We start from the raw sequence: 27,984 nt of genomic DNA, 5'->3' as shown, positions 1-27,984 counted from the left end.
CTAAAATGCATGTTTGAGCTTTTTTATCTGAAAGTAACTTGCACTGATATATCTTAAAATAAGTTAGAGCCATTGTTTTGTCTCAAGATGCATACCAGTAATGTTTTTTTTCTAGGATAAGTTTATAAAAGCTACTTAAATACCTTAATTGAACTAAGGCCTAATCCTGGCTTAGGGTAAGCCCTGTCTGTGAAACCAGGCCTTAATTTTTTTAAATTATTAAATAAATCAGGGGAACCAAGGTTAACCACTTTAAATTTAATATAAATGTTTGATATAATGCAACTTTTACTTTCGGCCCACAGACCTCAATAAAGTGTGATTTTTAGCATTGTAAAAAGGCACCTCTGGTCTATATCTAAAGTCTTCGGTAGTAGGTGAAAGATAGAAAAAATCTTGGCCACCTGCTTGACCAGCAAAAAAAAAAAAAGAAAAAAAAAGAAAAAAGGAGGGTGTCATTTTAAGGCTTAAAGCCGAGAAAACACCAGTGTTGGGATGTCGGGCTAGTTTTTGCAGTTTTGCACACGTTGGCTCTCGTTGGGCTCATGTCGGTAGCAGTTTACCAGATCCAGCATGCTGAATCGGCACCTGGGCCTTCGAGAGGAAACTCTGATTAGATGTTCAGTTTAGCAAATGAGAGAATTATAGCAAAAGTAATGAAAGAGAGCAAGTAAGTCAAGACGGCACATACAAAAGGCTGGCCTCGTGTTATGTTATCCTAAACGTGAATATTTTCATAACTGTCAGGGTTTCTGTCTCCGTTTTCAGCTCCACCCCGACAGCATGCGGCTACTCTCGCCAATCGGTTGCATCCAGCCGCAGCCGATGACAAACACACCTCTAGTCTAGTTCTCATTTGCTTGATTGTGTTCACCTGATCCTCATGTGCTAGGGTGACCACCTGGTTATCAGTGCTGCCGATTTAGCGACTTCCTCACCCCTTTTGAGACTTTTTTCAAAAGCCTAACGACAAATCTAGCAACTTCTTGGACAAACCTTATCTAGATTCCAAGACTGTATTAATATAGATCAGTGGACTCGCCAGTATGACATCATCTGCGACCAGTTTTAGCTAGCAATTGACAACAGGACTTAAGGTGCATTCACGCGGCCTCGCAATTCCTGTAGTTACGAGATTCTAGCTTGTAAAAAGCATTCACGTCCTCGTAGAGCTCGTAATTACAGTTTGTAAGCTGGGAGTTTTCTGAAAGCTCCCACATGTACCACGTGGCCGCTGTACCACCTGACCGCTGTAGATTCATTTATTAGGCATGGAAACGCATAATTCCCAGTCCAAGGACCAAAAGGACGTGAACAGCTCCGAATATAACGTCACGTGTTGTCATTTCAAGATTCCGGTAAATACGAGGTGCCGTGAATGCAGCTATAGATGTGAGTTTGCAGGAAAATGCGGGACACGTGTGAGATATATATATATATATATATATATATATATATATATATATATATATATATATATATATATATATATATATATATATATAAAATGTATATATATATATATATATATATATATATATATATATATATATATATATATATATATATATATATATATATATATATATATATATATATATATATATATATATATATACCATTATATATAATGTAAATATTGATTTGCATTAGTTGGAAAGCATATTTGCCATTATGTTGGATAACATGTTTTAAATCACCAATAAGTTTTATTAATTTTAACCGACCTTCATTCAGACATACATCTGGCTGTTGTGTCGATGAGGCCTTCACAGTGGATGATCTAGTTGACTCAGTCTCTGCTGATACTTCAGGGCTGCGTTGTGGTCGTGTCAAGGTGCAGGTCCTCGATCTCAACCTGGATACAGCCCGGATCCGGTTGATTACGGTAAACCTCGGGATAAACAGAGAGACTAATACAGAGGTAAAATAAAATTAGAATTAAACGAAATTACAATGGATACATGTATGTGACCCATTAATAAAATCCCAGGGGTTTAGTTTTAGCCTACATAAACAAATAGCAGAATAAACAACAGAACATGAGGATTCCTCATCATCATCATCATCATCAGGCACCTGCAGTGCTTCTGAATGGAGAAAAACAGGATTAAATCCTATAAAAGGAATAAATAGCCTATGCGCAAAATTTATTTCACCTAAATAATAAACATATTAACAAAATGAAAGGAACAAAATGCGACAAGTAATACACTAACCTTTATCTATATGCTGAGTTTCGGTTCATTTTTGTGAAGTTTTCAGAAAAGAAAACCGAGACGGCAGAAAATTATTTTTGTTTTATTTATTTTACAAGCAATTTTTTTTTTTGTTTTTAATGTGAGAGTACAAAATAATAGGCCTATTTAACCCTTCACGGATTCGAAATGTGGTACATAAATGTGACCATAAATGTCTGAGTATTTTAATTTTTTTCCGCTTTTATAAGAAAATGTAAATGATCGCTCCGGCATCTCACGCGCACACACAACATAATTATTATTTTTTTTATGACTGAGCACTGTTCTTAATTGACTTACCCCGCAATATCACCTAAAAAAATCTATAATAAATAGCTTAATGTATTCAGTGACATGTTTGACCAAATATAACTAAAGCTTAAATATAATAATTCAATTTATTGCATTAGACAAATCGAATGCAAACACATAAGAACAAATAAATAAGTCTACTAATAATAATTAATGCAACATCTCAAACGAGCGTGTATAACCATGCGATATATTTGTTAATTTCGATGTGCTAAACTTAAGGTTTTTTATGCCATAGCAGCACTTTTACATTATTTTTCTAAGTAAACATGCGCTTAAAAAAACAAAAAAAAAACAAAAACAAAAAAAACATGTTTGACCGTTGAGCACGTCTCTGTTGTGTTTTATTTGTTTAGCTGCTTCAAGCCAAGTGTTAGGGGCCGTTCACACAGAACGCGTTTTTCTATTCCATTGCGCTACTTTCCCATTTCCCTTGTCTTTTGCAGCGCCTCACACATGAGCGCCGTGTTTTTAAGACGCCGTGTCAAGTTAAAAGAATTTCAACTTTTACACGCAGTGCCGCTCATCAATGTCAGTTCCAAAACAGTGGACCAATCAGAAGTTCTTGGAGGCAGGGCAAGCGTTGCGAGTTGGCATGACAACTGTTTGATATAATGGCAACATGGCGGAGGAGGCGCTCATTATTATCTTATTTTCTTTTTTTCCATGTCAAAACTTGTATCTGTAAATTATGTGACTGCAGAAGACCCAGAGGCAAAGGAGCAGGTTAGCAATATTTATTTAGAGTCCCAAACAGAAAATAGAACAAAAACAGACTGCCAGGCGTAGAAACACCGCACGCTGCAGCTGGAGATCAGAAGGGGTAGTCAAAACAGGCTCGGTGATCGATCTGGAGTGTCTCAGGTAGCAGATGGAGAACACCCTGGCCGGTGGATGGTAGAGACCAGGCCTGACTACAGAAGTTTCAGACAGATGGACCACGAGTTCAGGTTCAGAAACTGAGGCAGGAACTGGGACTGGGACTCAAACAGATAACCCACACACAAGCAATATTAGAGGAGAGAGAAACTGCAGTAGCACGCCACACTAACAGTGAAAACAATTACCCGACACAGACTCGAACAGACAGCAAGAAGAAATAACGAGAGCAATCAACGCAGACACAGAGCAGGTGCGGACTCAAAAGCGCGAACGCAGGCAGAGATGACGAACAGCTGGAACAAATCAGCAAAGATAGATTGAGACAGGAAAAAAAAACAAAGAAACAACGAAACCATCAAACCTGGTTCATGACAGTACCCCTCCCCCAAGGAGCGCCCCCTGGCTCTCCCGTGGAAGAGGACTGGCGAGAGCGAAGGAAATCCTCAATAAGTGAGAGGTCCAGGATGTCCCGAGCCGGAATCCAGCTCTTCTCCTCGGGACCGTAACCCTCCCAATCCACCAGATATTGGTGGCCACGCCCCCGACGGTGCACGTCCAGCAGCTTCCTAACCCTGTAGACAGGGGAACCCTCGACCAGAACCGGACAACGGGTGGGTTGGGCGGGTGCGCGAATAACCGGCTTAATACATGAAACATGAAAAACAGGGTGGACGCGTTGCAGGTTAGGAGGTAATTTGAGTTTGACGGCCGCAGGACTGACGACTTTAACTATGGAAAAGGGACCGATGAAGTGCAGAGCCAATTTGAGGGACTCATTTTGCAGGGGCAGATCACGAGTGGACAACCACACTTTTTGACCGCAAACGTATCTGGGAGCCTTGACGTGATGGCGATTGGCAGTACGACGAGTGTGCTCTCTGTTGCGACATAAGGCAGATCTCACTGTCCTCTAGATGTGTTGGCAATGGCAGATAAATGCTTGGACTGAAGGAACAGAAGCCTCAGTCTCCTGGGAGGGAAACAGAGGTGGCTGATAGCCGAGAGATGACTGAAACGGTGATAACCCAAAGGCAGAGGAGGGAAGAGAATTATGGGCGTACTCGACCCATGGCAACTGCTCGCTCCACGACACAGGGTTGTGAAAGGCCAAAGTAAGGAGCATATGACCCAAAATCTGATTCTTACGTTCAGCCTGTCCATTAGTCTGAGAATGGAATCCTGAAGACAAGCTGGCAGAAGTACCAATCTGCCGGCAGAATTCCCTCCAAAATTGAGAAGGAAACTGAGGACCTCTGTCCGAGACGATGTCAGATGGAAGACCGTGCAGATGAAAAACGTGCTCTATGATAATTTGGGCGGTGTCCTTAGAAGAGGGGAGTTTACAGAGTGGAACAAAATGAGCGGCTTTTGAAAAACGGTCTACAACAGTAAGGATAACCGTGTTATTTGCAGAAGCCGGAAGACCAGTCACGAAGTCCATTGCGATATGAGACCATGGACGAGACGGAATCGGTAGGGGTCTAAGAAGCCCAGCGGGAGGTGAATTGCTCTGCTCTGTTTCTATAGGGGACATCCCATAGAGTATGCACACCTCATATAAGTACATTTTACTGCAGCATTTTGGAGATATGCCACATTATTAAACTTTGGAGCCTTATAAAGACCTAATTTCAAATAAGTAGAAAAAAACAAAGGTCTGTTTCTGTAAGAGATGTCCCATAGAGTATGCATACCTCATATGAGTCAATTTTACTGCAGCATCTTGGAGATATGCCACATTATTCAACTTCACAGGCCTATAAACACCTCATTTCAAATAAGTTCAAAAAAGAATGGTCTGTTTCTATAGGGGACATCCCATAAAATATGCATACCTCATATCTATCCTTTTTACTGCAGCATTTTGGAGATATGCCACATTATTTGACGTCACAGGTCTATAAACACCTCATTTCAAATAAGTAGAAAAAAACAATGGTCTGTTTCTATAGGGGTAGTCCCATACAGTATGCATACCTCATATCTATCCTTTTTACTGCAGCATTTTGGAGATATGCCACATTATTTGACTTCAGAGGCCTATAAACACCTCATTTCAAATAAGTAGAAAAAAATCTGGTCTGTTTCTATAGGAGATGTCCCACAGAGTATGCATACTTCATATGAGTACATTTTACTGCAGCATTTTGGAGATATGCCATTATTTAACTTTGGAGGCCTATAAAACCCTCATTTCAAATAAGTAGATAAAAAGAATGGTTTGTTTCTATTGGGGACGTCCCATACAGTATGTATACCTCATATGAGTCAATTTTACTGCAGCATTTTGGAGATATACCACATTATTTGACTTCAGAGGCCTATAAACACATCATTTCAAATAAGTAGAAAAAAACAATGGTCTGTTTCTATAGAGGAGTTCCATAAAGTATGCATACCTCATATAAGTACATTTTACTGCAGCATTTTGGAGATATGCCACATTATTCAACTTCACGGGTCTAGAAACACCTCATTTCAAATAAGTAGAAAAAAAGAATGGTCTGTTTCTATAGGGGACGTCCCATGCAGTATGCATACCTCATATAAGTACATTTTACTGCAGCATTTTGGAGATATGCCACATTATTCAACTTCACGGGTCTAGAAACACCTCATTTCAAATAAGTAGAAAAAGGAATGGTCTGTTTCTATAGGGGACGTCCCATACAGTATGCATACCTCATATGAGTACATTTTACTGGAGCATTTTGGAGATATGCCACATTATTTGACTTTGGAGGCCTATAAAGACCTCATTTCAAATAAGTAGAAAAAACTAATGGTCAATTTCCATAGGAGACATCCCATACAGTATGCATACCTCATATGAGTACATTTTACTGCTGCATTTTTGAGATCTATTACATTATTTGACTTGGAGGCCTATAAAGACCTAATTTCTAATAAGAAGCAAAAACTAATAGTCAGTTTCTATAGGGGACGTCCCATACAATATGCAAACCTCATATCAAACCATTTTACGGCTGCATTTTTAACAAGTTAAAGCTAGGGTAGTCACTCACTTTGAAACCGTTTCAGAGACTGATAGGTCTGATGGCAGCTGCATCCAACGTGATACCTTTTGCCCTGTTCTACATGAGACCTTTGCAGTGGTGTCAGTCAGTCAGTGTACATCCCAGGGCGGCTGAACCAGGAAGCAGCCATCCTGTAGAGGCAGGGACTGAGGCCCGGGGAGTGGAGACTTCACCTCGTGGTGGTGGAGCTCCTGTGCGAGCACTCTGTTTGCACCTTGAGAGATAACACACTGTCTATTGTTTTACTCCCTCACGTATCCGGCCCCTCTGGGGTTGGATGCGATGGTACATAAGTGAAATGTGTTTGCTTCATTTTGTAGAGGTCATATGTTGGTTATCTCCTTCCACCTTGAAGGTATATGTGGCAGCCATCTCAGCTTACCATACTCCTCTGGATGGTATGTCAGTGGGGAGACACCCGTGGGTTACTCACTTCCTTTGTGGCACTTTGAGGCTAAGACCTGCAGTACATCAGAGGGTACTGACTTGGGATTTGGCCATAGTCTAAGAAGGCCTATACCTTTCTTCATTTGAGCCCATTAAAGAGGTTCCAGAGAAGTTCCTCACTCTCAAGATTCTTTTTCTGCTCGCTATTTTGTCTCCAGAATTGGAGACCTTCAAGCTCTGTTCGTCTCTCCCTCTTGCCTGGACTTTGCTCCAGGCATGGTTAAAATCTTCTTGTTTCCTTGGGAAGGTTATGTTCCTACGGTTCCCACTAATGTGGCAGGCCCTGTTATGATGCAGGCCTCCTGTCCTCCTCCTTTCTAGGATTCAGACCAGGAGAAACTTAATTTTCTCTGTCCTTTCAGAGCTTTAGATGCTTACATTCACAGAGCTGCCCTGTGGTGTGAATCTGATCAACTCTTTGTGTGTTTCGGGTCCCGTTGAAGAGGGCACCCTGCATCTAAACAAACTTTAAGTAAGTGAATAGTCGAGGCTATTTCACTTGCTTACAAGTTGGCTGGCCAACTGTCATCTCTTTTGGTCAGAGCCCACTCTACTCGGAGTATGGCTGCCTCTAAGGATTTGCTTTTTGGAGTCTCTCTTCAAGAAGTGTGTGATGCGGCAGGTTGGTCCTCGCCGCACACGTTTGTCAGATTTTATAACCTGGACCTGACCTTGACCCAGGATCACGATTTCACACAGACCAGGCACTTGGTTTCACGGCGACATATCGTTCCCAAAGTGTTGACGCAGCACAATGAAAGGACTGAGGACGAACTAGACAAATTAATCATTCAGATGATTCCTTCAAAACATAATTCCAGAAACCCAAGAGAATCTAATTTTCGACTTCAGTCCGTCGACAGAACAACCCCTGCTAGATTCCAGAGACCGGAGATAACGGTTATTTTATGATTGGGGCGCGAAGAAAAGCCACCTTTGAAACAAGATGATAACTGATTGGTCAGAACTCCTAACAGAGGTGGGACAAACACCTAAGTTTAAAGGTGCCCTAGAATCAAAAATTTAATTTACCTCGGCATAGTTGAATAAACAGAGTTCAGTACATTGAAAAGACATACATTGAGTTTCAAACTCCATTGTTTCCTCCTTTTTATGTAAATCTCATTTGTTTAAAAGACCTCCAGAAAACAGGCGAATCTCAACATAACACCGACTGTTACGCAACAGTCGGGATCATTAATATGTATGACCCCAGTATTTGCATATGCCAGCCCATGTTCAAGGCATTAGACAAAGGCAGCCAGTATTAACGTCTGGATCTGTGCACAGCTGAATCATCAGACTAGGTAAGCAAGCAAGGACAATAGCGAAAAATGGCAGATGGAGCAATAATAACTGACATAATCCATGATTACATGATATTTTCAGTGATATTTGTAAATTGTCTTTCTAAATGTTTCGTTAGCATGTTGCTAATGTACTGTTAAAGTTACCATTGTTTATTACTGTATTCACAGAGACAAGAGCCATCGCTATTTTCAATTTTAAACACTTGCAGTCTGTATAATTCATAAACACAACTTCATTCTTTGTAAATCTCTCCAACAGTGTAGCATTAACCCGTTAGCCACAGAGCATATAGCCTCAAACTCATTCAAAATCAAATGTAAACATCCAAATAAATACAATACTCACAGGAATCGATGGATGCATGCAGCATGAATGACGAACATCTTGTAAAGATCCATTTGAGGGTAATATTAGCTGTGTGAACTTTGTTTATGCACTGTATAACTGCACTCATAGTCGAGAGCTCGGGAGGGCAGGGAGCGAGAGATTTAAAGGCGCCGCGCAGCCTGAATCGGTGCATAGTTAATGATGCCCCAAAATAGGCAGTTAAAAAAATAAATAAAAAAAATATATATGGGGTATTTTGAGCTGAAACTTCACAGACACATTCAGGGGACACCTTAGACTTATATTACATCTTTTGAAAAGATGTTCTACGGCACCTTTAAATAGTCACAACACAAGAAAAAGAAGTAGTAACAAAAAAGGACTAAACCAGAAGAAAGAAGAAACAAAGAAAAAGACCAGACTGAGCTGAAGACAAAGGACAGACAAGCAGCTCATTCAAGCCATCCAACTTCTACTCACTTTGCATTTCTTTCACTTAACTTTCTTTTCCATTGAGTGTCTTGTGTTCTAAGTTTTTCCGCAAAGTTTAACCAACGACTTTTGCCGCCTCAACTTTAACTCCAGCCACAACGAGAGACTTCATTTCATTTGCCAGCACGCTCAAACGTGATTGGTTTTTATCTAACCACAATCCGGACCTGAAAAGATCCTGCAACAAATCATTGACATGGAAAAACCCTTCTCTCCATTTGAAGTCGACAAGCAAGTACCACCAGATTCTAACACTGAACTGGTGCATTAAATTAATGATTCATAGTTCGTTCAGGTCAGGTCTTTAAAGTGCATATTTTGCTAGAAATAATGCTCATCATTTCATTCTCTCTCAAAACTCTTTCTCTCATTTCCTTTCTTTCTGCAACATGTATGAATGTTTGCGTGTGCTTGTGTGTTTGTGTTAGATTAGTTTGTGTTAGAATAAATAAAGTCTCTTGCAGATTTTAAAAGAAAGTGTCTTGTATTATGTGCTCTCAAATTTAATGTCTTAAACTGTCGATCTTAAAGTTACCACACTCGAATTAGTTTTTTTTTATGATAGTCGATATTAATATCCGCTACAAGAGCTTATTACGGCCTGAGCAGATGAACGCTGTATGATTCAGTTGCTCAGTTGTAAACTAAATGACTCTTTATAATTCACTATAAATCAATTATTTAATTTGAGCTGAATTCGGTCCTACGACAAGTTCCCTGAAAGGGAACGTCTCAGGTTACATATGTAACCATGGTTCCCTGAGAGGTAACGGGCGTACCTGTGACCGACTTCGACCTGTTTGGTTTAGGTGTGCTTTATAGTTTCCTGGTCATGATGTCACCTGCCTATGAAGCCATTGGACTGATTTGACATGTTTCACGATGCAATCATGCAGAGGCATTCACAAAGCACTTGATGCAGCGTCTTGTTCCCTCTCAGGGAACTAAGGTTACATACATAACCTGAGACATATTTTTTAGGTACCCTACAAGAGCTGACTATGTATTGTTTTTTATATTTATAAGGACTTCATAATGTCCTTGAAAAATTGCATATTTCTCCTAAACACCACAGTTAGATTGCTACATATGAAGTGTGTATATATTGTGGGATGCCCCCTACAGGAATATACCATCGATTTTTTTTATTTATTTTTTTTTTTTGACTGATAGGAAACAAGGATTGGCTGGGCATTACTGCCTGACGCACCTCCACTGAAACTGACCATTCATTTTTCTTTTACTTATTAGAAATGGGGACTTTATAGGCATCTGAAGTAGTAAAATGTGATATATCTCCAAAATGCTGCATTAGAATGGTTTCATTTGAGGTTGTGCATATAGTACGGGACGTCCCTTATAAGAACTGGCCAATACTTTTTTCTACTTATTTAGAAATGAGTTTATGGCCTTGAAGTCAAATAATGTGGCATATCTCCAAAATTGCTGCAGTAAAATGGTACTCATATGAGGTTATGCATACTCTAAGGCACATCCCTTATGAGAACTGGACATTATTTTTTTCAACTTATAAGAAATGAGGACTTTATATGCATTTGAAGTAGTAAAATATCTCCAAAACGCTGCAGTAAGATGTTTTCATATGTTGTATGTATTTGGGACATCTCCTATAGAAACTAGACCTTTATTTTTTTCTACTTACTTGAAATGAGGTGTTTATAGGCCTTTGAAGTAAAATCATGTGAAATATCTCCAAGATGCTGCAGTAAAATGTACTCATAGGAGGTATGCATACTGTATGGGACTACCACTATAGAAACAGACCATTGTTTTTTTTTTCTACTTATTTGAAATGGGGTGTTTAAAGACCTGTGATGTTGAATAATGTGGCATATCTCCAAAATGCTGCAGTATAAAGGATAGATATGAGGTATGCATATTTTATGGGATGTCCCCTATAGAAACAGCATTGCTTTTTCTACTTATTTGAAATGAGGTCTTTATAAGCCTCCAAAGTCAAATAATGTGGCATATCTCCAAGATGCTGCAGTAAAATGCACTCATAGGAGGTATGCATACTCTATTGGACGTCCCCTATAAAGACAGACCATTCTTTTTTTTCTACTTATTTGAAATTAGGTGTTTATAGGCCTGTGAAGTCAAATAATGTGAAATATCTCCAAAATGCTGCAGTAAAATGTATAGATATGAGGTATGCATACTGTATGGGACGTCTCCTATAGAAACAGACTATTCTTTTTTTCTACTTATTTGAAATGAGGATTTTATAGGCCTCCAAAGTCAAATATTGTGGCATATCTCCAAAATGCTGCAGTAAAATGTACTCATATGAGGTATGCATACTCTATGGGACATCCCCTATAGAACAAGGCCATTGTTTTTTTCTACTTATTTGAAATGAGGTGTTTATAGGCCTTTAAAGTCAAATAATGTGAAATATCTCCAAGATACTGCAGTAAAATGTACTCATATGAGGTATGCACACTCTATGGGACATCTCCTATAGAAACAGACCATTAGTTTTTCTTCTACTTATTTGAAATTAGGTGTTTATAGACCTGTGAAGTTGAATAATGTGGCATTTCTCCAAAATACTGCAGAAAAAGGATAGATATGAGGTATGCATACTGTATGGGATGTCTCCTATGAAAACTGACTATTAGTTTTATATATATATCTTAGAAAGAAAAAGCTAGAAAGAAAGAAAGAAAATACATTAGAAAAAAGAGAGATACATTAGAAAGAAAGAAAGAAAGAAAGAAAGAAAGAAAGAAAGAAAGAAAGAAAGAAAGAAAGAAACATTAGAAAGAAAAAAGAAAGAGATGGATATATAATCGAAAGACAGACATATATTAAAAAGAAAGAAAGAAAGAAAGAAAGAGAATAATTAAATATTAGATAGAAAAAATAAAGATGATAGATAGATAGATAGATAGATAGATAGATAGATAGATAGATAGATAGATAGATAGATAGATAGATAGATAGATAGATAGATAGGGACAACTCAAGCGCTCTGAAAGCGCATTCTCTCTCTGCTGTTCCTGAAATTACCGTATTTATAGTAATAGGCGCACACACTTTTTTTTTTTTTTTTGGCTTGACAGTGTATTTTTAAACCGCGGCTGGCTTGACCGCAGTGCTATATTCCAATATTACGACGTGACATGATGGAATGATGGAACGATTCACATTTCCCATGTGATAATAAAATTAGGCCTAAGTAAATATTAAATATCCTAAATGAGTAGGCCTAAATACAAAATGAAAGTGAAACAAGTAAATTAATTATCAAATTAATACAAGAGGCGCTGGTGTATAGTAGGCTAGGCTATACACGCAGGTGGCTTGGAAGATGTGGTTTTTTCATAATGCAACACGAACTGGAGGTAAGCAACAGTTTGTTAAATTGCAGCTAGTTTGATATACATAACTTAAAGATCTCCCTCTTTTCGGGTTTTTTTCCTTCTTCTTCTTGCTGCATTAATGAAATGGTTTAACTTCTGTTTTCGCTCAGGTACAGTGAGGCAAAAACACAGAGTTTATAGGGCAATCGGTTCATAGCTCTGCTTCAACTGTGCGATATCCTCAGGAGGGGCGACCAAAATTTCTGACATGCCAGAAATTCATCCGACCATCCGATTGCCGATCGGGAGAGGTTTATCGCCTCTCGTTTCCCAGTGTACACTGCACGACAAACGATGCACGACATAGATGAAAATCGGCCCGACTCAAAAAAGAGTCACACGAGTCAGAATTCGGCTTAAAATCGGTTGAAAATCGCATAGTGTATGCCCGCCTTTACGTCTGATAAGTACGTTGCTGACACAATAAATTAATATCTTACCCCCATGTTTTTTTTCTAGCTTTTCTTATCTTTCCTTTGTTATCTTTCTGATGCAAAAACTTGAGAAAATGAGATCCTGGCAGTTGATGACAATGAAGAAAAAATATTTATTCATTGCAATTAAATTTAGCCTCACATGAAAACTTCAATCGATAATGAAAATATTTAATAAAACCAAAAGGTAAAATAAAGATCAGAAATCGAACATCTATGATAAGAACATTCTGAAATCTGAGTGTAGTAATTTGCAAGAAAATCATTAGAAGTGGTGCCATCATTAGAAGCAAGATGCAAGTCAGGATAGCAGGAAAGGGTGCCAATTGAGAGAATGAGCCAGGTTTTATACCTTAAGATTGGGAAAAACTTACATGACACCCTTCCAGGTCTTGTTTGGATAGATAAGAAAAGGTCAAAATGAACCTTTCCGTTGTTTTGGACGATTTAAAGAAATTTTGTTACATTTCATGATTTTCTGCTATCCAAACAGTCATTGGGTAATTTTATGGTCTTGTGACGATTGACATTATCAGATGAAGTAAAAACACCCAAAAATAGCCACCCAAAAGGGTGGGTTTACACCTTTGTCAGAACAATAGAATAACAAAAGCAACATTTTTCAAAGATCCCCTTTCATTTGAATACAGAGATACAAAATATTATTGTAGAAAAAGTACAAAGTGTGATCAATTCTGAGAACATCTACGTTATGGTAAAATTTGACAGAAACCCAACTCAACCACAAATGTACCAAGCCACAAATGTACCAAATGAATCAACTTCATCTCTGGTGCCCTCTGTCACCAGCTCCAGCTCAAAACTACTGCTACGCCGAAAGTTTTCCAGATCCACTCGGTAACTGGAAAACCACTCCGTCAAGTTCACTATTGTTGTAACCCTTACTGCTGCTGATTTCTGTCTTCCAGTCAATGCCCTCCTCGATTCTGGGTCAGCTGGAAACTTCATCTCTGGTGCCCTCTGTCGCCAGCTCCAGCTCAAAACTACTGCTATGCCGAAAGTTTTCCAGATCCACTCGGTAACTGGAAAACCACTCCGTCATGTTCGTCACTGTGTTGGACCTCTTCACCTCCAAATCGGTATCCTCCACACGGAAGAGATTCATCTGCTGGTTCTGGAGGAATCAACGGCTGATGTGATTCTAGGGCACCCCTGGCTTGAGCAGCATGATCCCATCATCTCCTGGAGGACAGGAGAGATACTGAAGTGGGGTAACCAATGCTTTCCTGACTGTTTCCCTGAGTTCCCGATTCCAAGTCGTCCAAGTTCCAAAGAAATTCAATTCTCTACTTCTGAGTTTCCTGTGTCAAGTCTTCTAAGCTCTGATAAAATCCAAGTCTACGCTACTTCTGTGGAAAGTCCACTCAAGAAACGTTCTACGGACATCCCTGCATGTTACTGCCACTTCAGCGATGTCTTCTGTCCAAAAGAAGCCTCCAAGCTGCCTCCCCATCGGCCATGGGACTGCACAATCGACCTCATCCTGGTGAGCCAGTGCCCAGAGGAAAATTCTACTCCCTTTCCCTCCCGGAGGAGAAGGCCATGGAGGAGTACATAAACGAACCTCTGTCACAGGGCTACATATGCCCGTCTACTTCCCCTGCTGCTTCAAGCTTTTTCTTCGTGGTGAAGAAGGACGGAGGCTTGCAGCCCTGCATTAACTACAGAGCTTTGAACAAGATCACCATTTAATTCCGCTATCCACTTCCTCTCATCCCATCAGTGCTGGAACATCTACACGGTGCCACTGTGTTCACCAAGTTGGACCTCTGCAGCGCGTATAACCTCATCCGGATACGTGATGGGGACGAGTGGAAGACAGCCTTTGTGACCCCTACCGGCCACTATGAGTACCTGGTAATGCCATGGACTTGTCAACACCCCCTCCGTATTCCAGGACTTCATGCATGAGGTGCTCCGGGAGTTCCTGCAAAAATCAGTCCTGGTCTACATAGACGATATTTTGATTTACTCCCGGAGCATGGCCGACCATCGCCACCACGTTTCGGAGGTCCTCCAATGCCTGAGGGACTTTCAACTCTCCCTCAAAGCCGAGAAATGCAGTTTCCATCAGCCCTCAGTGCAGTTCTTAGGGTATAACATCAACCACAGTGGCGTCCGCATGGACGAGAGGAAGGTAACTGCTGTCCAAGACTGGCCCGTTCCCACATCCGTGAAAGAGTTACAAAGGTTCCTAGGTTTTGCAAATTTCTACCGCAGATTCATCCAAGGTTACAGCTCCATCACCAGCCCACTCACAAGCCTTCTCAGAAACAAGCCCAAGTCTCTGTCCTGGACTCCAGCGGTTACACAAGCCTTTAACACCCTGAAAACCACGTTTACAACCGCTCCCCTCCTGGCCCACCCAGATCAGGATCTCCCTTTCGTCGTCGACGCCTCAACCACAGGAGTGGGAGTGGTGTTATCCCAGCAGCAGGGGAAACCGGCCGATGCTCTGTCCCGTATTCATAGTCCTGAAGAAAGCACCGATGATCCAGAGCCCATCATCCCTGAGAAACTGTTTGTCAGCCCCATTACCTGGTCCGCTGAGACGCTCCCCGAGCTGAATGCCTCTGCCAACACCCAGGTTTGCAGTATGTTCCACGGACACGGCGCACTCCACTAATTCATTCCGCGCACTCTTCACTGGGCACTGGCCACCCAGGGGTCAATGAGACCCTCTCGCTGTTGAAACAGCGCTTCTGGTGGCCCAACGTGGCATCTGACGTCACGAGGTACGTACGGGGTCGCCAGGAATGTGCCGTCTCCAAGAGTCCACGCCATCTTCCCTCTGGGAAACTCCAACCTCTGCCCATTCCAAACCGCCCCTGGTCACACCTAGGAGTAGATTTCATAACGGATCTCCCAGTCTCCAACGGTTGTACCTGTGTTCTGGTGGTAGTGGACCGATTCTCCAAGTCTTGTCGATTAATTCCCTTACCTGGGCTACCAACGACAATGGAGACCGCAGAACTCATGTTTAACTATGTATTCCGATACTATGGACTGCCTGAGGATATAATGCCTGACCGTGGATCACAATTCACCTCCAGAGTATGGCGATCCTTCTTCAAGCTACTAGGTGTGATCATCAGTCTCTCTTCTGGATACCATCCCCAGACGAACGGGCAGACGGAGAGGAAGATTCAGGAGATCGGCCGTTTCTTACGTACCTTCTGTCATGGCCACCAGAACTCCTGGAACCAGTTTCTGGGTTGGGCAGAGTACGCCCAGAACTCTCTCCGTCAGTCCATCACTGGTCTCACTCCCTTCCAATGCGTACTCGGCTACCAACCCCCACTGTTCCCCTGGGATGGGGAACCATCGGACGTCCCTGCAGTGGATTACTGGTTCCGGGAGAGCGAGAGGGTCTGGGACTCGGCTCATCTGCAACTCCAGCGAGCTCTACGCAGGCGCAGGATGACAGCTGACCTTCGGCGCTCCCAAGCACCCAACTTCCAGCAAGGCGAGAAGGTTTTGCTATCGACCTGGGACATCAGGATGCGCCTGCCCTGTAGGAAGCCGAGTCCCAGATTCATTGGCCCCTTCACCATCACACGGCAGATAAACCCCGTGACCTATCACCTGCAACTCCCTCCTGAGTATAAAACCCACCCAGTCTTCCATGTGTCACTACTAAAGCCTCACCATCCCTCTGTTCTTCCCTCCACAGAGCCATGCGAAGCCGAAGAACCCCCCCCTTCCACTGATCGTGGAAGATGGAGCGGCCTACATCGTGAAAGACATCTTGGCCTCCCGGTGGCGTGGTGGTCACCTGGAGTACCTAGTCGACTGGGAGGGATACGGTCACGAAGAGCGGTCATGGGTTCCCAGGAATGATATTCTTGATCCATGTCTCCTCGATGATTTCCATGCCAGACATCCTAACCGACCAGCTCCACGTGGCAGGGGTCGACCACCATGACGTCGGGGGGAGGGTAATGTCACAGATTCGCCAGGCTCTACACTCACCCAATCACAACGCACTCCCTCTCCTGAGTATTAACTAGCCACACCTGACACGCATCAGCACTCATCACCACAGCAGCATAAAAGACACTCCAGAGTACTCAGTCACTGTCCGGTCTCGTTAACGCATACCTACCTGTGATGCTTACCTCAAGGACTAGTAGTGCTCACCTCAAGTAGAAGTGCTAACTTCTACTTACCTGTATCCAGCGTTCCATGTGACTCCTAGTGTCTCCTCGTCTCCTGTGAGTGTCTTCGTGTCTCGTCTGCTCCACGCCTGCCTGCTTCCACGATCCCTGAGAGATGCACATTTCATTCGGATTAGGCCTGCATAATCCTAGCCTATTTCTTTTCGCTTTGAATTATTTCATTTATAAGTATACATTTCACGTTTTAAATAGATATATTTCCCATCTGCGAGTCAAGCAGCCCACACAGAGTTTCGGTTTATTTAGCCTATAAGACGCACCGGCGCCTCCATGATTTTGTCTGCTATATTTGCTTCTTATTTATTAAATCCAGGCAATTGGTTGATGAAACATTGATTAAAATTAAGATATAATTTTTACAAAATGAAATTGACTTTAAAGAAAGGTTTTCTACAAAACAAAAAGCTAATGAAGTGGTCAAAATCATGTCTGACCCACTCCATGTCTCCCGATAGGCCTATTGCGCATCTTATCTTAGTCATGCAGTTCATTTTTCACAATCAAATATTAAAAAAGAACATTATAATAGGCCTATTTAAGCATTAAGAAAACGTACAGGTATTTGGCTTAATTTTTTAATGGCTGAATGCTAATTTCGGTTAATTTTCATGACTGACACACATTAACCGACCATTAACCGTTAACTGATAAGATTTGAATGTTAAATAAGGATTAAATAAAAATAAAATTTACAAGTGTCAGTGACAAACAATACAAACATTTCTCTTTTTTTTTATCTTTTTTGCTTGCTCAAACAGCAGAACAACAAAACATGAGTACTCACACATTGTCAAATAATCACGGATAACTCCAGGCTGAGGCGCCAGTGCGTCACTTAAAATAACTTAAAATACTCCGTACAGATAAGAGTAATATGATGAAACCGTATAAAAAACTGTAAATATCTACTATTTGTGTAGGCGTGTCCTGCGGACATGAGAGCTTTGTCAACTCAAAATTATGCAGAAAATGAGAGTATGGATGTGCATGAATTAGTAATGATCTATTTGCTTAAAATGTGACTTTCATAGAGCAGTATCACGACCTTATGTCTGCTTTTAAGCATTCTCTTTGACGACATAAATGGCTGTGTGCATTGCCCTTTTTTGCCAAGTTTGCCAAAAGGCTGATACAGTAAAAAATGTGGCTTTCGTTAGGGCAATGCATCATATTTACGGATTTATGTTTATTTTAAAGAATTTAACTCTGTGGCGTGGCAGTGGCCCAGTAAAAATGCTAAAAATTTGGTTTGTTAGGGCATGCAGGCTATAATAATATTGTTCTCAAAAATACTGGAACTGTAAAATGTAGGCCTACAAAAAAGTCTGTTCATTTTTATTTTCGCTCCGTTGTACAACTGTTCTTCCACTATAGTGGAACAATTTAACACAATCAATGGTTTAGATCATTTAATAATTATTGCACAGACCACAACTGGCCAACAGATAAGTCTAAAAATAAATGATGCTCGATCCAACTCGACTCATCCAACTCGACTCATGATGATCTTTTGCTCACGACATGAAATGTCTACTGTATAGGAGTTGGTAGCCATTAAAAAATGAAACCAAATATGTGTTCTTTATGTTTAAATAGGCCTATTATAATGTTATTTTTTTTTAAATATTTGATTATGAAAAGTGAACTGCATGACTATGATCAAAAACATTATAAGATGCGCAATATATCGGGAGACATGGAGTGGGACAGACATGATTTTGACCACTTCATTAAGTTTTGTTTTGTAGAAAGCCTTTCTATAAAGTGAATTTCGTTTTGTAAAAATTTTAAAAATATCTTAATTTTAATCAATGTTTCATCAACCGATCACCTTGATTTAATAAATAAGAAGCAAATATATCTGACAATAAAATCCTGACATGGAGGCGCGGGCGCGATCACTTGCACGTGAACTGGAGCTCGCCTTACAGGCTAAATAAACTAAAACTCAGCGTATAGGCTGCTTACCTCACATACATGAGAAATATACAGAAAGCGTGAAATGTCTACTTTTAAACTAAATAATTTAAAACGAAAAGAAATAGGCTACTCTCTGATTATGTAGGCCTAATCCGAATGAAATGTTCATCTCTGCGGAGATGATGAGAGTCAGCAATGTCAACATCTTTGCAGCCGACACTGATTCAGAAAAAAACATTAGTTTATTAATAAACAATTAAAATGTCTCCTTGCTGTTTTTGCCACTTTCGCCACTTTCATAATCATTACTTTTGCCGGTTCTTAATGCTAGGTTCATGTGTGCGCTTGAGTGTTATATAGATATTGCGTAAACGCTCATTGTTATGGTTTATTCTCTCCAGTATTTAAGAAATTAAATGAATTTAAAAGTGATTAGTCAACTATTGGTTTAAATGAACTACTACTAGTCGGCTAGAAATAACTTATTTCACATATTTTCGATCCAGTATGTCACAAGGGTTTCAGCTTGCGCTCCACACCTGACACAAACATAGAGAGAGCATCGTACATTATTATGAGTTTAAAATGATATAACTAACTGCACTATTTCTTTAAAACAAAACTGTGCAGCAGGTCTATCATCTTTAGTCACACACTTCAGTTAGCCTATGTGTCCCACTGCAACACACACCAGAGAAAAAACTTTGCAGGTCATATAAGAGAGAGCATACTCACATTCAGTGAGCTTATAATGCCGCATTTTATTTTCAGTAAGTGTAAGGGCGTTGTTAAAAAAAATGGCATAAGTGGAAAAATTAAATCATTTTTTTCATAAAACGGGAATATTATTTCTATAGATTATACCATGGGCGTCGGAACCATTGTATGTGGGTGGGACAAGACCCACCCACTTTTTAAGACCAATGATATTGGACCCACTCACTTTTACCGTCTCTAATTCTGCATTTGTCTAATCCCCCCCAGGTGATGCTACTCCACAAACCACCAACAGAGCATAAAAAATATCAAACATAAAACATTTTTTAAAACATAAAAAACGTCTCTTTATGACCACAACAAACATGACACTTTTCAGACGTGCATTCCAACTTCGCCTCAGCGCCAGGCACAAGTCAAACGAGCGCGGAAAAGGTAGCTTCAGTTGAACAACAGTGAACTGTGGTCAAATGAGATGTTGTCAGGCTATGCCAGTAAAACTCCAATCAGCCGTTAGGCTATAGCCTACTGTACTCGAGGCGCGAACTCAAGAATTGCTCACACAAATGCGCCAGCACGTGCTGCATATTACTTTACTATATTATACAATACAATATTATAGCTTAACTAAAGCGCTGAAGAAACGGGCATGCACCAGCATTATTCTGTTGTAAATTAAGTCATGAAATTACCAAACATGCGATTAAAGCTGCCTCAAAACTGTGCATGCATGTATGTATGTATTTGTTGACATGGTTTTAAAGCTATTGTTATCCAATTTGTTGGCCTTAAAACGTCTTAAAATGCTTGTACAGTACACCAAGGAAATCAAAATTTTCTCGGGGGAGCATGCCCCCCAACCCCCCTAGCATAATACATTTTGTGACCTCGATAAATATAAAACCCTGCGTACGGCCCTGCTTCTTTTCTATCTAATGAAATCAAAGGTAATCGTGTATTCCTCCAGTTGTGCCATTTTGGGACTAAACTTTGTATGCACTGTGTGATCAATGTGTGAAAATAAATGGGAGCGAAAACGCGATTGAATGTAAAGGTTTGTGTCTTGTTGTTCTATTCAAAATAATCAATAACTACCGATTGATCTTGGCATTTTATCTATCTATCTATCTATCTATCTATCTATATGTATATATATATGTATTTTTTTTATGCAATCATATATATACAGGGAGTGCAGAATTATTAGGCAAGTTGATTTTCTGATCATATTTTTTTTCCAAGCACATTTTACCAATTCCAATCCACATCAATCTTAATAACTACTATTAATATTGTTTTTAATCATTTATAAGTGATATATAATTGTTCATGAAGGCTGGAAATGAAAAATGCCCTATATTCAGGTGTGCAGAATTATTAGGCAGGTTTTCTTTTACAGGCAAAATGAGCCAAAAAAGAGATTTAACTCAGACTGAAAAGTCAGAAATTATTAAATACTCATGAGAAGGACGCAATACTAATTCAATACTAGAAATTGCAAAGTTAAAGCATGACTAATGGACAGAAAAATGCTCACTGGGTCAGCGGGGTCAAACAAAAACAGCTGGAGAAGCAAAGACACATGTTAACTGCAAAATAATTCAGAATTAAGGTGAAGAATTAAGTGTGAAACAATCAGGAACCCTTTAGTCTCCAGCAACACCATTTTCCAGAACTGCAACCTACCTGGAGTCTCCAGAAGTGCAAGGTGTCAGGATCTCAGAGACTTACGTTAGCTAAAGAATCCTAAAAAATAACCCACTCTTAATAAAAATCACAAGCTGAAGTGTTATAAAATAGATGAAGACTGGGTTTTTATAGGCCTTATAGACAGACAGCTTGAGAGTGACTCCTGAAGGACCAGCACCACAATCTCTTGTACCACTGTTTGAAGAATTCATCTTCCAGAATCTGGCAGTAAGTTTTGGAAGATCAGTTTTAGTCCATCTCTGCAAGACGGACATTTCAGGATAAGAGATGGACTAAAAGTGAACTCCCACACTTTACTGCCAGATTCTGGAAGATAAATTCTTCAAACAGTGGTACAAGAGGATGTGGTGCTGGTCCTTCAGGAGTCACTCTCAAGCTGTCTGTCTATAAGGCCTATAAAAACCCAGTCTTCATCTATTTTATAACACTTCAGCTTGTGATTCTTATTAAGAGTGGGTTATTTTTTAGGATTCTTTAGCTAACGTAAGTCTCTGAGATCCTGACACCTTGCACTTCTGGAGACTCCAGGTAGGTTGCAGTTCTGGAAAATGGTGTTGCTGGAGACTAAAGGGTTCCTGATTGTTTCACACTTAATTCTTCACCTTAATTCTGAATTATTTTGCAGTTAACATGTGTCTTTGCTTCTCCAGCTGTTTTTGTTTGACCCCGCTGACCCAGTGAGCATTTTTCTGTCCATTAGTCATGCTTTAACTTTGCAATTTCTAGTATTGAATTAGTATTGCGTCCTTCTCATGAGTATTTAATAATTTCTGACTTTTCAGTCTGAGTTAAATCTCTTTTTTGGCTCATTTTGCCTGTAAAAGAAAACCTGCCTAATAATTCTGCACACCTGAATATAAGGCATTTTTCATTTCCAGCCTTCATGAACAATTATATATCACTTATAAATGATTAAAAACAATATTAATATTAGATATTAAGATTGATGTGGATTGGAATTGGTAAAATGTGCTTGGAAAAAAAATATGATCAGAAAATCAACTTGCCTAATAATTCTGCACTCCCTGTATATATATATATGATTGCATAAAAAAAATTTAGAGGGAGGACCCACCCACATTTTTTTTGCTTCTGACGCCCATGGATTATACAAAAATGACCAAATAAAGGGCTGAATAAGCTGATCTAGCATGTTAAATGGTGGCATCTTAGTAAATAAATGGTACACCCCCTCAAGCTCACAGAAATGGTTTGACCCAAGTTCTCAGCAGCCAATGACACTGACCAGTTCAAACATTTGATTCAAAGTTCAAAGATTTTTAATGCGTATTTCACGCTTAAAATACACGTCAAATACACACATTTAACGCGTTGATTTTTCACGCGTTAAATACGCGTATTTCACGAGTGAAATACGTGTCAAATACACGTATTTAACATGTTGTTGACGTGTTAAAATTCACGTGTATCTGGCCCTCTCGGCTTTCCATATTTTGCAGCCGTAATGCGCCGCAGATGCGTGCAGTGTAAATAAGGGGTCAAGCCTGATTTATACTAGACGTGTCCAGAAGTTCGCTTGGGTGAACGTGACAAAAGTGATGTCATCACGGCGTTGGTGGAAGTGCGCGTTAAGTGCTTAATTTAGTTGTATATGTGTTCACATATCCATATATTTTGTTCTAATGTCACAAGTAATAATCTCTAAGTTTACTGTGTTTTACACAATTCTTTTTGTAGTGTGGTTTTGGTGAAGTGTAGTTACTAGAATAAACATTGTCACATGTACCTTACTTCTTCTCACTGCTGCTTCCTGATTTAGAGAACAATTTCTCAGAGTCGCCCCCCTGTTGTTTCAAAGAATAGAACAACGGCGAGTAGGGCTGGACAATTAATGGAAAAGCTCTTTTGATCTCATTCAAAACCAAGATGGCGCCGGTGTGTATGGCTGGCCGCCTGCAGCTCACATGGTTGATTGTGTTTGTCCTGTGTGTCTCTTCGTTTTTCCAACACATATTAACTCTTTTGATCTATGATAAGCAAACGCTGCTCTTAATCAGAGACTCGGTGGAGCTACAGATTAACCAAGATCTTTGTGAGCCAGACTCAACTGCCCCTCCGTTTGAGTTCACGGTACCGGGGTATCTACGCCGGTCGCTCTACGTTGTGCCGGAGAAGAAGCGACGTCGCAAACGGAGGAAGCGTGGCGGCGTTACCGTCAGATGGAAAATATACCTGGCGTCTTTGGGTGGAGCGCGGCGCCTTCCGTCTGCTCCCCGGCGTGGGTCATTCTTTGATTGCGTGGGTCATTCTTTTTCCGGTTGCTGCTGCCCCCGGGATCGTTGGATTCAACCTGTGCCTGATGTTAGTTCGCCATCCTCCCAGGTATTTTTGCCTCATCTCCGTCAAGGCGGTGTAAACTTAGCTAATCTGCGTTCGCTGTGTTTAATGTCACAGCTGACTCATGAACAGACTTTGGCTAAAATGGCCCTGATTAACTCAAGGTCGGTGGTGAATAAAACTTTCGTTTTAAACGATTTTATTACCACGCACCATTTGGATTGTTTATTTATAACGGAGACTTGGTTAAGGGTGGATGATCTTAGCCCTTTTACAGAGATGGTGCCACCTGACTGTGACTTTTTTAGTTCTCCTCGTACCTCTGGCCGCAGTGGGGGCTTGGCCTCTGTTTTTACAAGGAACTTTGCCTGCAAACATTTGAAATCTAACACATTTACTAGCTTTGAGGTACTGCTGATGCAAATTCAGGTACATACTCCTGTGCTGTGTGTTGTGGTGTATCGGCCACCAAAAACCAACAAGAACTTTATTGCAGAGTTTACTGAATTCCTTGGTGGACTAATGTTGAAGTACGATAGAATTTTGATAGTGGGGGATTTTAATATTCTTGTCTGTTGCCCAGCCGAGACATTGTCAAGAGACTTTTTTAATCTTATCGATTCTTATGATCTTGTGCAGTATGTGAATAGTCCAACACACATACATGGCCACACTTTGGATCTTGTTCTTTCGTATGGTCTGATTGTTTCTGATCTCGAAATTGTTGACAATGGGTTTTCTGATCATAAGGCTGTTGTTTTTAATATTTCCCTTCTTTGCACTAAAGAAATTCCACATGTGTTACCATCCAAATGTCGAAAATTGAACTCTAATATGGCTGATGACTTTTGTTTTGTTTAATGAAATAGTGGGATTGAATTTGGACAATTTGAGCTTGCATATGAATATGGGTGGAGATGAATTACTCTCTTCCTTTATTTTGTCATGCACTCATATTTTAGATCAGATTGCTCCTCTTCAGACTAGATGTTTTAAAAGGAAATCCGAACCTTGGCTGAATGAGTCGACGCGGGCTTTACGCCGTCTAGGTAGACAGGCAGAGCGAAAATGGAAGCAAGATAAACTTCAAATGTCATTCGAAACTTTTAAAGGGCTGTTATTTGACTATCAGAAATTAGTTAAGGCAGAAAAGGCTAAGTACTTTTCTGATTTTAACAAGAAAAATCATGGTAATCCAAGAGTTTTATTTAATACTCTAAATACAGCAATAAATCCACCTATGCCAGCTGGGCTTGAAGTCTCTGCACAATTATGTGATAAGTTCCGAAAGTTTTTTATAGATAAAGTTGCCGATATTAGATTGTCCATTCAGCTGTTAGATTATGCTCAACCAGATCTTATGTCTTCATGCTCAACTGTTTTCCATCAGTTTGGTTCATGTCACCAGGTTGGTACAGCAGGTGTAGCGGTAGTGTCATTTGTCGCCCTGTCATCATTTCGAATGGGGCTACTCCGGTAGACCGGTGAGGGGTGGCCCTGATGGCCATCAGTACCAGAGGGAGCTTGATATCCCAATCCTTTTGGTTGGCGGACACATACTTCTTCAACATGCTTGCCACTGTCTTGTTGGCCCGTTCGACCTGCCCTGAGGAAATTGGATGATGGCTTATGTGAAGCTTGGCCTGTATGCCCAGGAGTTTCCATACATCCTGCATGACCTCAGCGGTGAAGTGGGTTCCTCGATCAGAGTTGACTCTTAGAGGCAGTCCAAATCTTGAGAAGATGTGGTTCATTAACAGGCAGGCTGTTGTTTCTGCTGTATCGTTGGGAGCTGGGAGACACTCTACCCACTTTGTGAATTCGCAAACCACGGTGAGGAAGTATTTGTTACCCCGTGTTGACCGTGGCAGGGGTCCTACCCAATCTATTTGGAGGTCTGACCATGGGAAGGTCATTCCTTTCCGTTGTAGTGGTGCTCTGTGGTTTGGGTTTGCCGGTTGGAACTGGCAACACACCAGGCATCCTTTTACGTATTCCGTCACATCTTGCTGCATGCCAGGCCAATATGCTACTTGTTTGAGCGTTTCATAGGTGGCCATGGCGCCATGGTGTCCAGCACATGGTGCATCGTGGGCGTGTGTCAGCATCATCCCCCTTTGGCTCTGAGGAACTACAAGCTTTGGCGCAGTTAGGGGCTCAGGGACATATGTGAGAACGCCGTTTTTGAGATGCAGCGTGTGCTTGATTGAGTGAAGATGGCGGAGATCAGAGGAATTGGATAGGTCGGAGGTGGAAATGGGATGAGTTATCGGGTCGGAAATGTGAGCGGCAATGGTTTGCAGCATGGGATCCGATGCTTGGAGGGTGAGGAGATCATCAGCAGTGAATTGAGGTGAGAGTTCAATATGGGAGGAGGCGGGGGTTTGCGCGCCAACGGCGTGCTGGCGGCGGGTTATGGCTGCAACTGAAGGGTTGGGTGGGAGGGATGGGAATTTCCAGGGCTCTCCATGTGATGCACCTGCTTTGGCAAGGGCATCGGTTTGGTCATTGAGATCTTTGTCTTGCCCTGGTTGGCGTGAATGACCACGGACCTTTTTCCAGTAGATGATCATGTCATGTGTGGTGACAATGGCATCGCAGGCTTGGAAAAGTTCCTGATGTTTGACAGGCTTGTTGTTAGCTGTCTTGAATCCATTCTGTTTCCATCCGGCTAGATGGCATGTGAAACTTAGATGGGCATAGTTCGAGTCAGTACATATCAGTTCTTTGATGTTGTGGGAGGCGGCCAGTTGTAGGGTGATGAGGATGGCTGCTATCTCTGCATATTGAGATGAGTGAGGGCCTAACTTGAACTGTTGTGGTGGGCAAGGGTCATTGTTGAGCCAGACCACGCCTGCTCCCGCTTTCAAGTTGCCTTGTTGATTGTAGGAGCAACCATCGACATATGCTGTGGGCATGCCTTCACACACATTCTCCTCGAAGTACCTATAGTTTGTCAGTTGCGGTGGTGCCGGTTCTTTGGCTTCTGCTGAGGTATTCAGTGTGTCCGTTGAACAGGTCTGACAGGCTGCTAGCCCGTTTCCCAGCGAGGATTTGTGGTTTTTGGCATATCTTGCATCGACGTCTCGTCCTTGGAGCGTCATTAACCATGTAGCTATGCGGGCGTTGGTTACCACGCCATCTCTGATTCGTTGGCTGTTGAGGAAGGTCACTGGTTGGTGACACGTTTCAATGATAACCTTCTGAGCTCCAATGTAGTTGGAGAAACGCTGAATGGCCCATACAGTGCAAAGCAAGGCTTTTTCGCAGTCTGAGTATTTGCATTCTGGGGGAAGCAAGGTTTTGCTGGCATAAGCGACCACCCGTTTGTCTTTGTCGTGGAGCTGGTACAGACCTGCACTGAGGCAATGATTGGAGAATCCAGCTTCCAGATAGAATTCTTTTCCTGGGTCGGGGTAGATGCTGTTGCAGGGTCGGATGACCCCCTTTTGTAGCATGGAGTCAATGATACCTTGCACTGATTCGTATGATGCTATCGGAATCTTGTACTGCCGCACAAATGTCGGTTGCGCATTTGGGTGAGTTGGGATGCGCACCATGTGGATATCAGTCAGGCCACAGTCCAGGGAATCCTTTGCGAAGGAGTCCTTGTATTTGCACAGAACTTTTTTAAGTCCTTGGCGATCCATTTCACTGTGGAGGGCATCCGCCTCGCTCAGGATTTGTTGGACTTGTGCATTGAACCCGGCGTAGGGTTCCTCTGAGTCCTTTGAGGGACTGTGGGCCTTGACGATCTGTTCTACAGGTGACTCTGTTGTAGTCTGTGTTGACACAGCGTAGACGGCGAGGTGAGTGTCATCTGTAAGTTCTGATCGGCAGACGCTTTCTTTAGGCACCGGCAGAATAGAAGTGATGGCGATGATCTCATGGGGCTTTGTGAAAGTTACAGTGTTGTGGCATTCGTCTGAAATTAGTTCAGCTGGTATGTGGCCGATGACAGGAACTGTCAGTTCAAAGTCATGGAATGCCTGGTTGATGAGCCATCCCAGGCGACTGGCTTTTGGCACATTAATGTCTTTGGCCGTACAGTTGTTGAACAACACATACACAGCACGAGATGACACTTCTATGAGAGGTGTGGCTTCCAAGGTCAGTCCTAGTTTTAGGCAGGTCCTGGAAGGTTGGAAGAAGCCTAGCTTAATGTTAAGGGTCTGGCCAGGTCGCATGTTGAGGCGGACACTGACACTCTTGCTGTAAGCGGGGATTGTGGCTTCTTGCTCGTTGATCATGGCGCATGCATCTGGTAT

General features: G+C 41.4%; 1 protein-coding gene across 3 annotated transcripts in view; it reads left to right on the top strand.

The window, feature by feature from the left end:
- uraha (urate (5-hydroxyiso-) hydrolase a) overlaps positions 1-27,984 on the top strand; it is a 68,529-nt gene that overhangs the window by 27,795 nt on the left and 12,750 nt on the right. Inside the window, exon 1 of one of the 3 annotated variants that reach the window (XM_048197170.1) lies at positions 11,269-16,831. The exons of 1 other annotated variant lie outside the window; for it this stretch is intronic. In XM_048197170.1, coding sequence (XP_048053127.1) covers positions 15,852-16,733 — 882 coding nt within the window. In that variant the 5' untranslated portion in view covers positions 11,269-15,851 and the 3' untranslated portion in view covers positions 16,734-16,831. Of the gene's footprint in view, positions 1-11,268; positions 16,832-27,984 lie in introns of those variants that run through there. One more of the 3 variants, XM_048197171.1, reaches the window with a different exon arrangement.

This window comes from Megalobrama amblycephala, linkage group LG7 (assembly GCF_018812025.1).
Source record: "Megalobrama amblycephala isolate DHTTF-2021 linkage group LG7, ASM1881202v1, whole genome shotgun sequence".
Classification (NCBI taxonomy): Eukaryota; Metazoa; Chordata; class Actinopteri; order Cypriniformes; family Xenocyprididae; genus Megalobrama; species Megalobrama amblycephala.
This window is presented reverse-complemented; position numbering and strand designations above follow the sequence as displayed.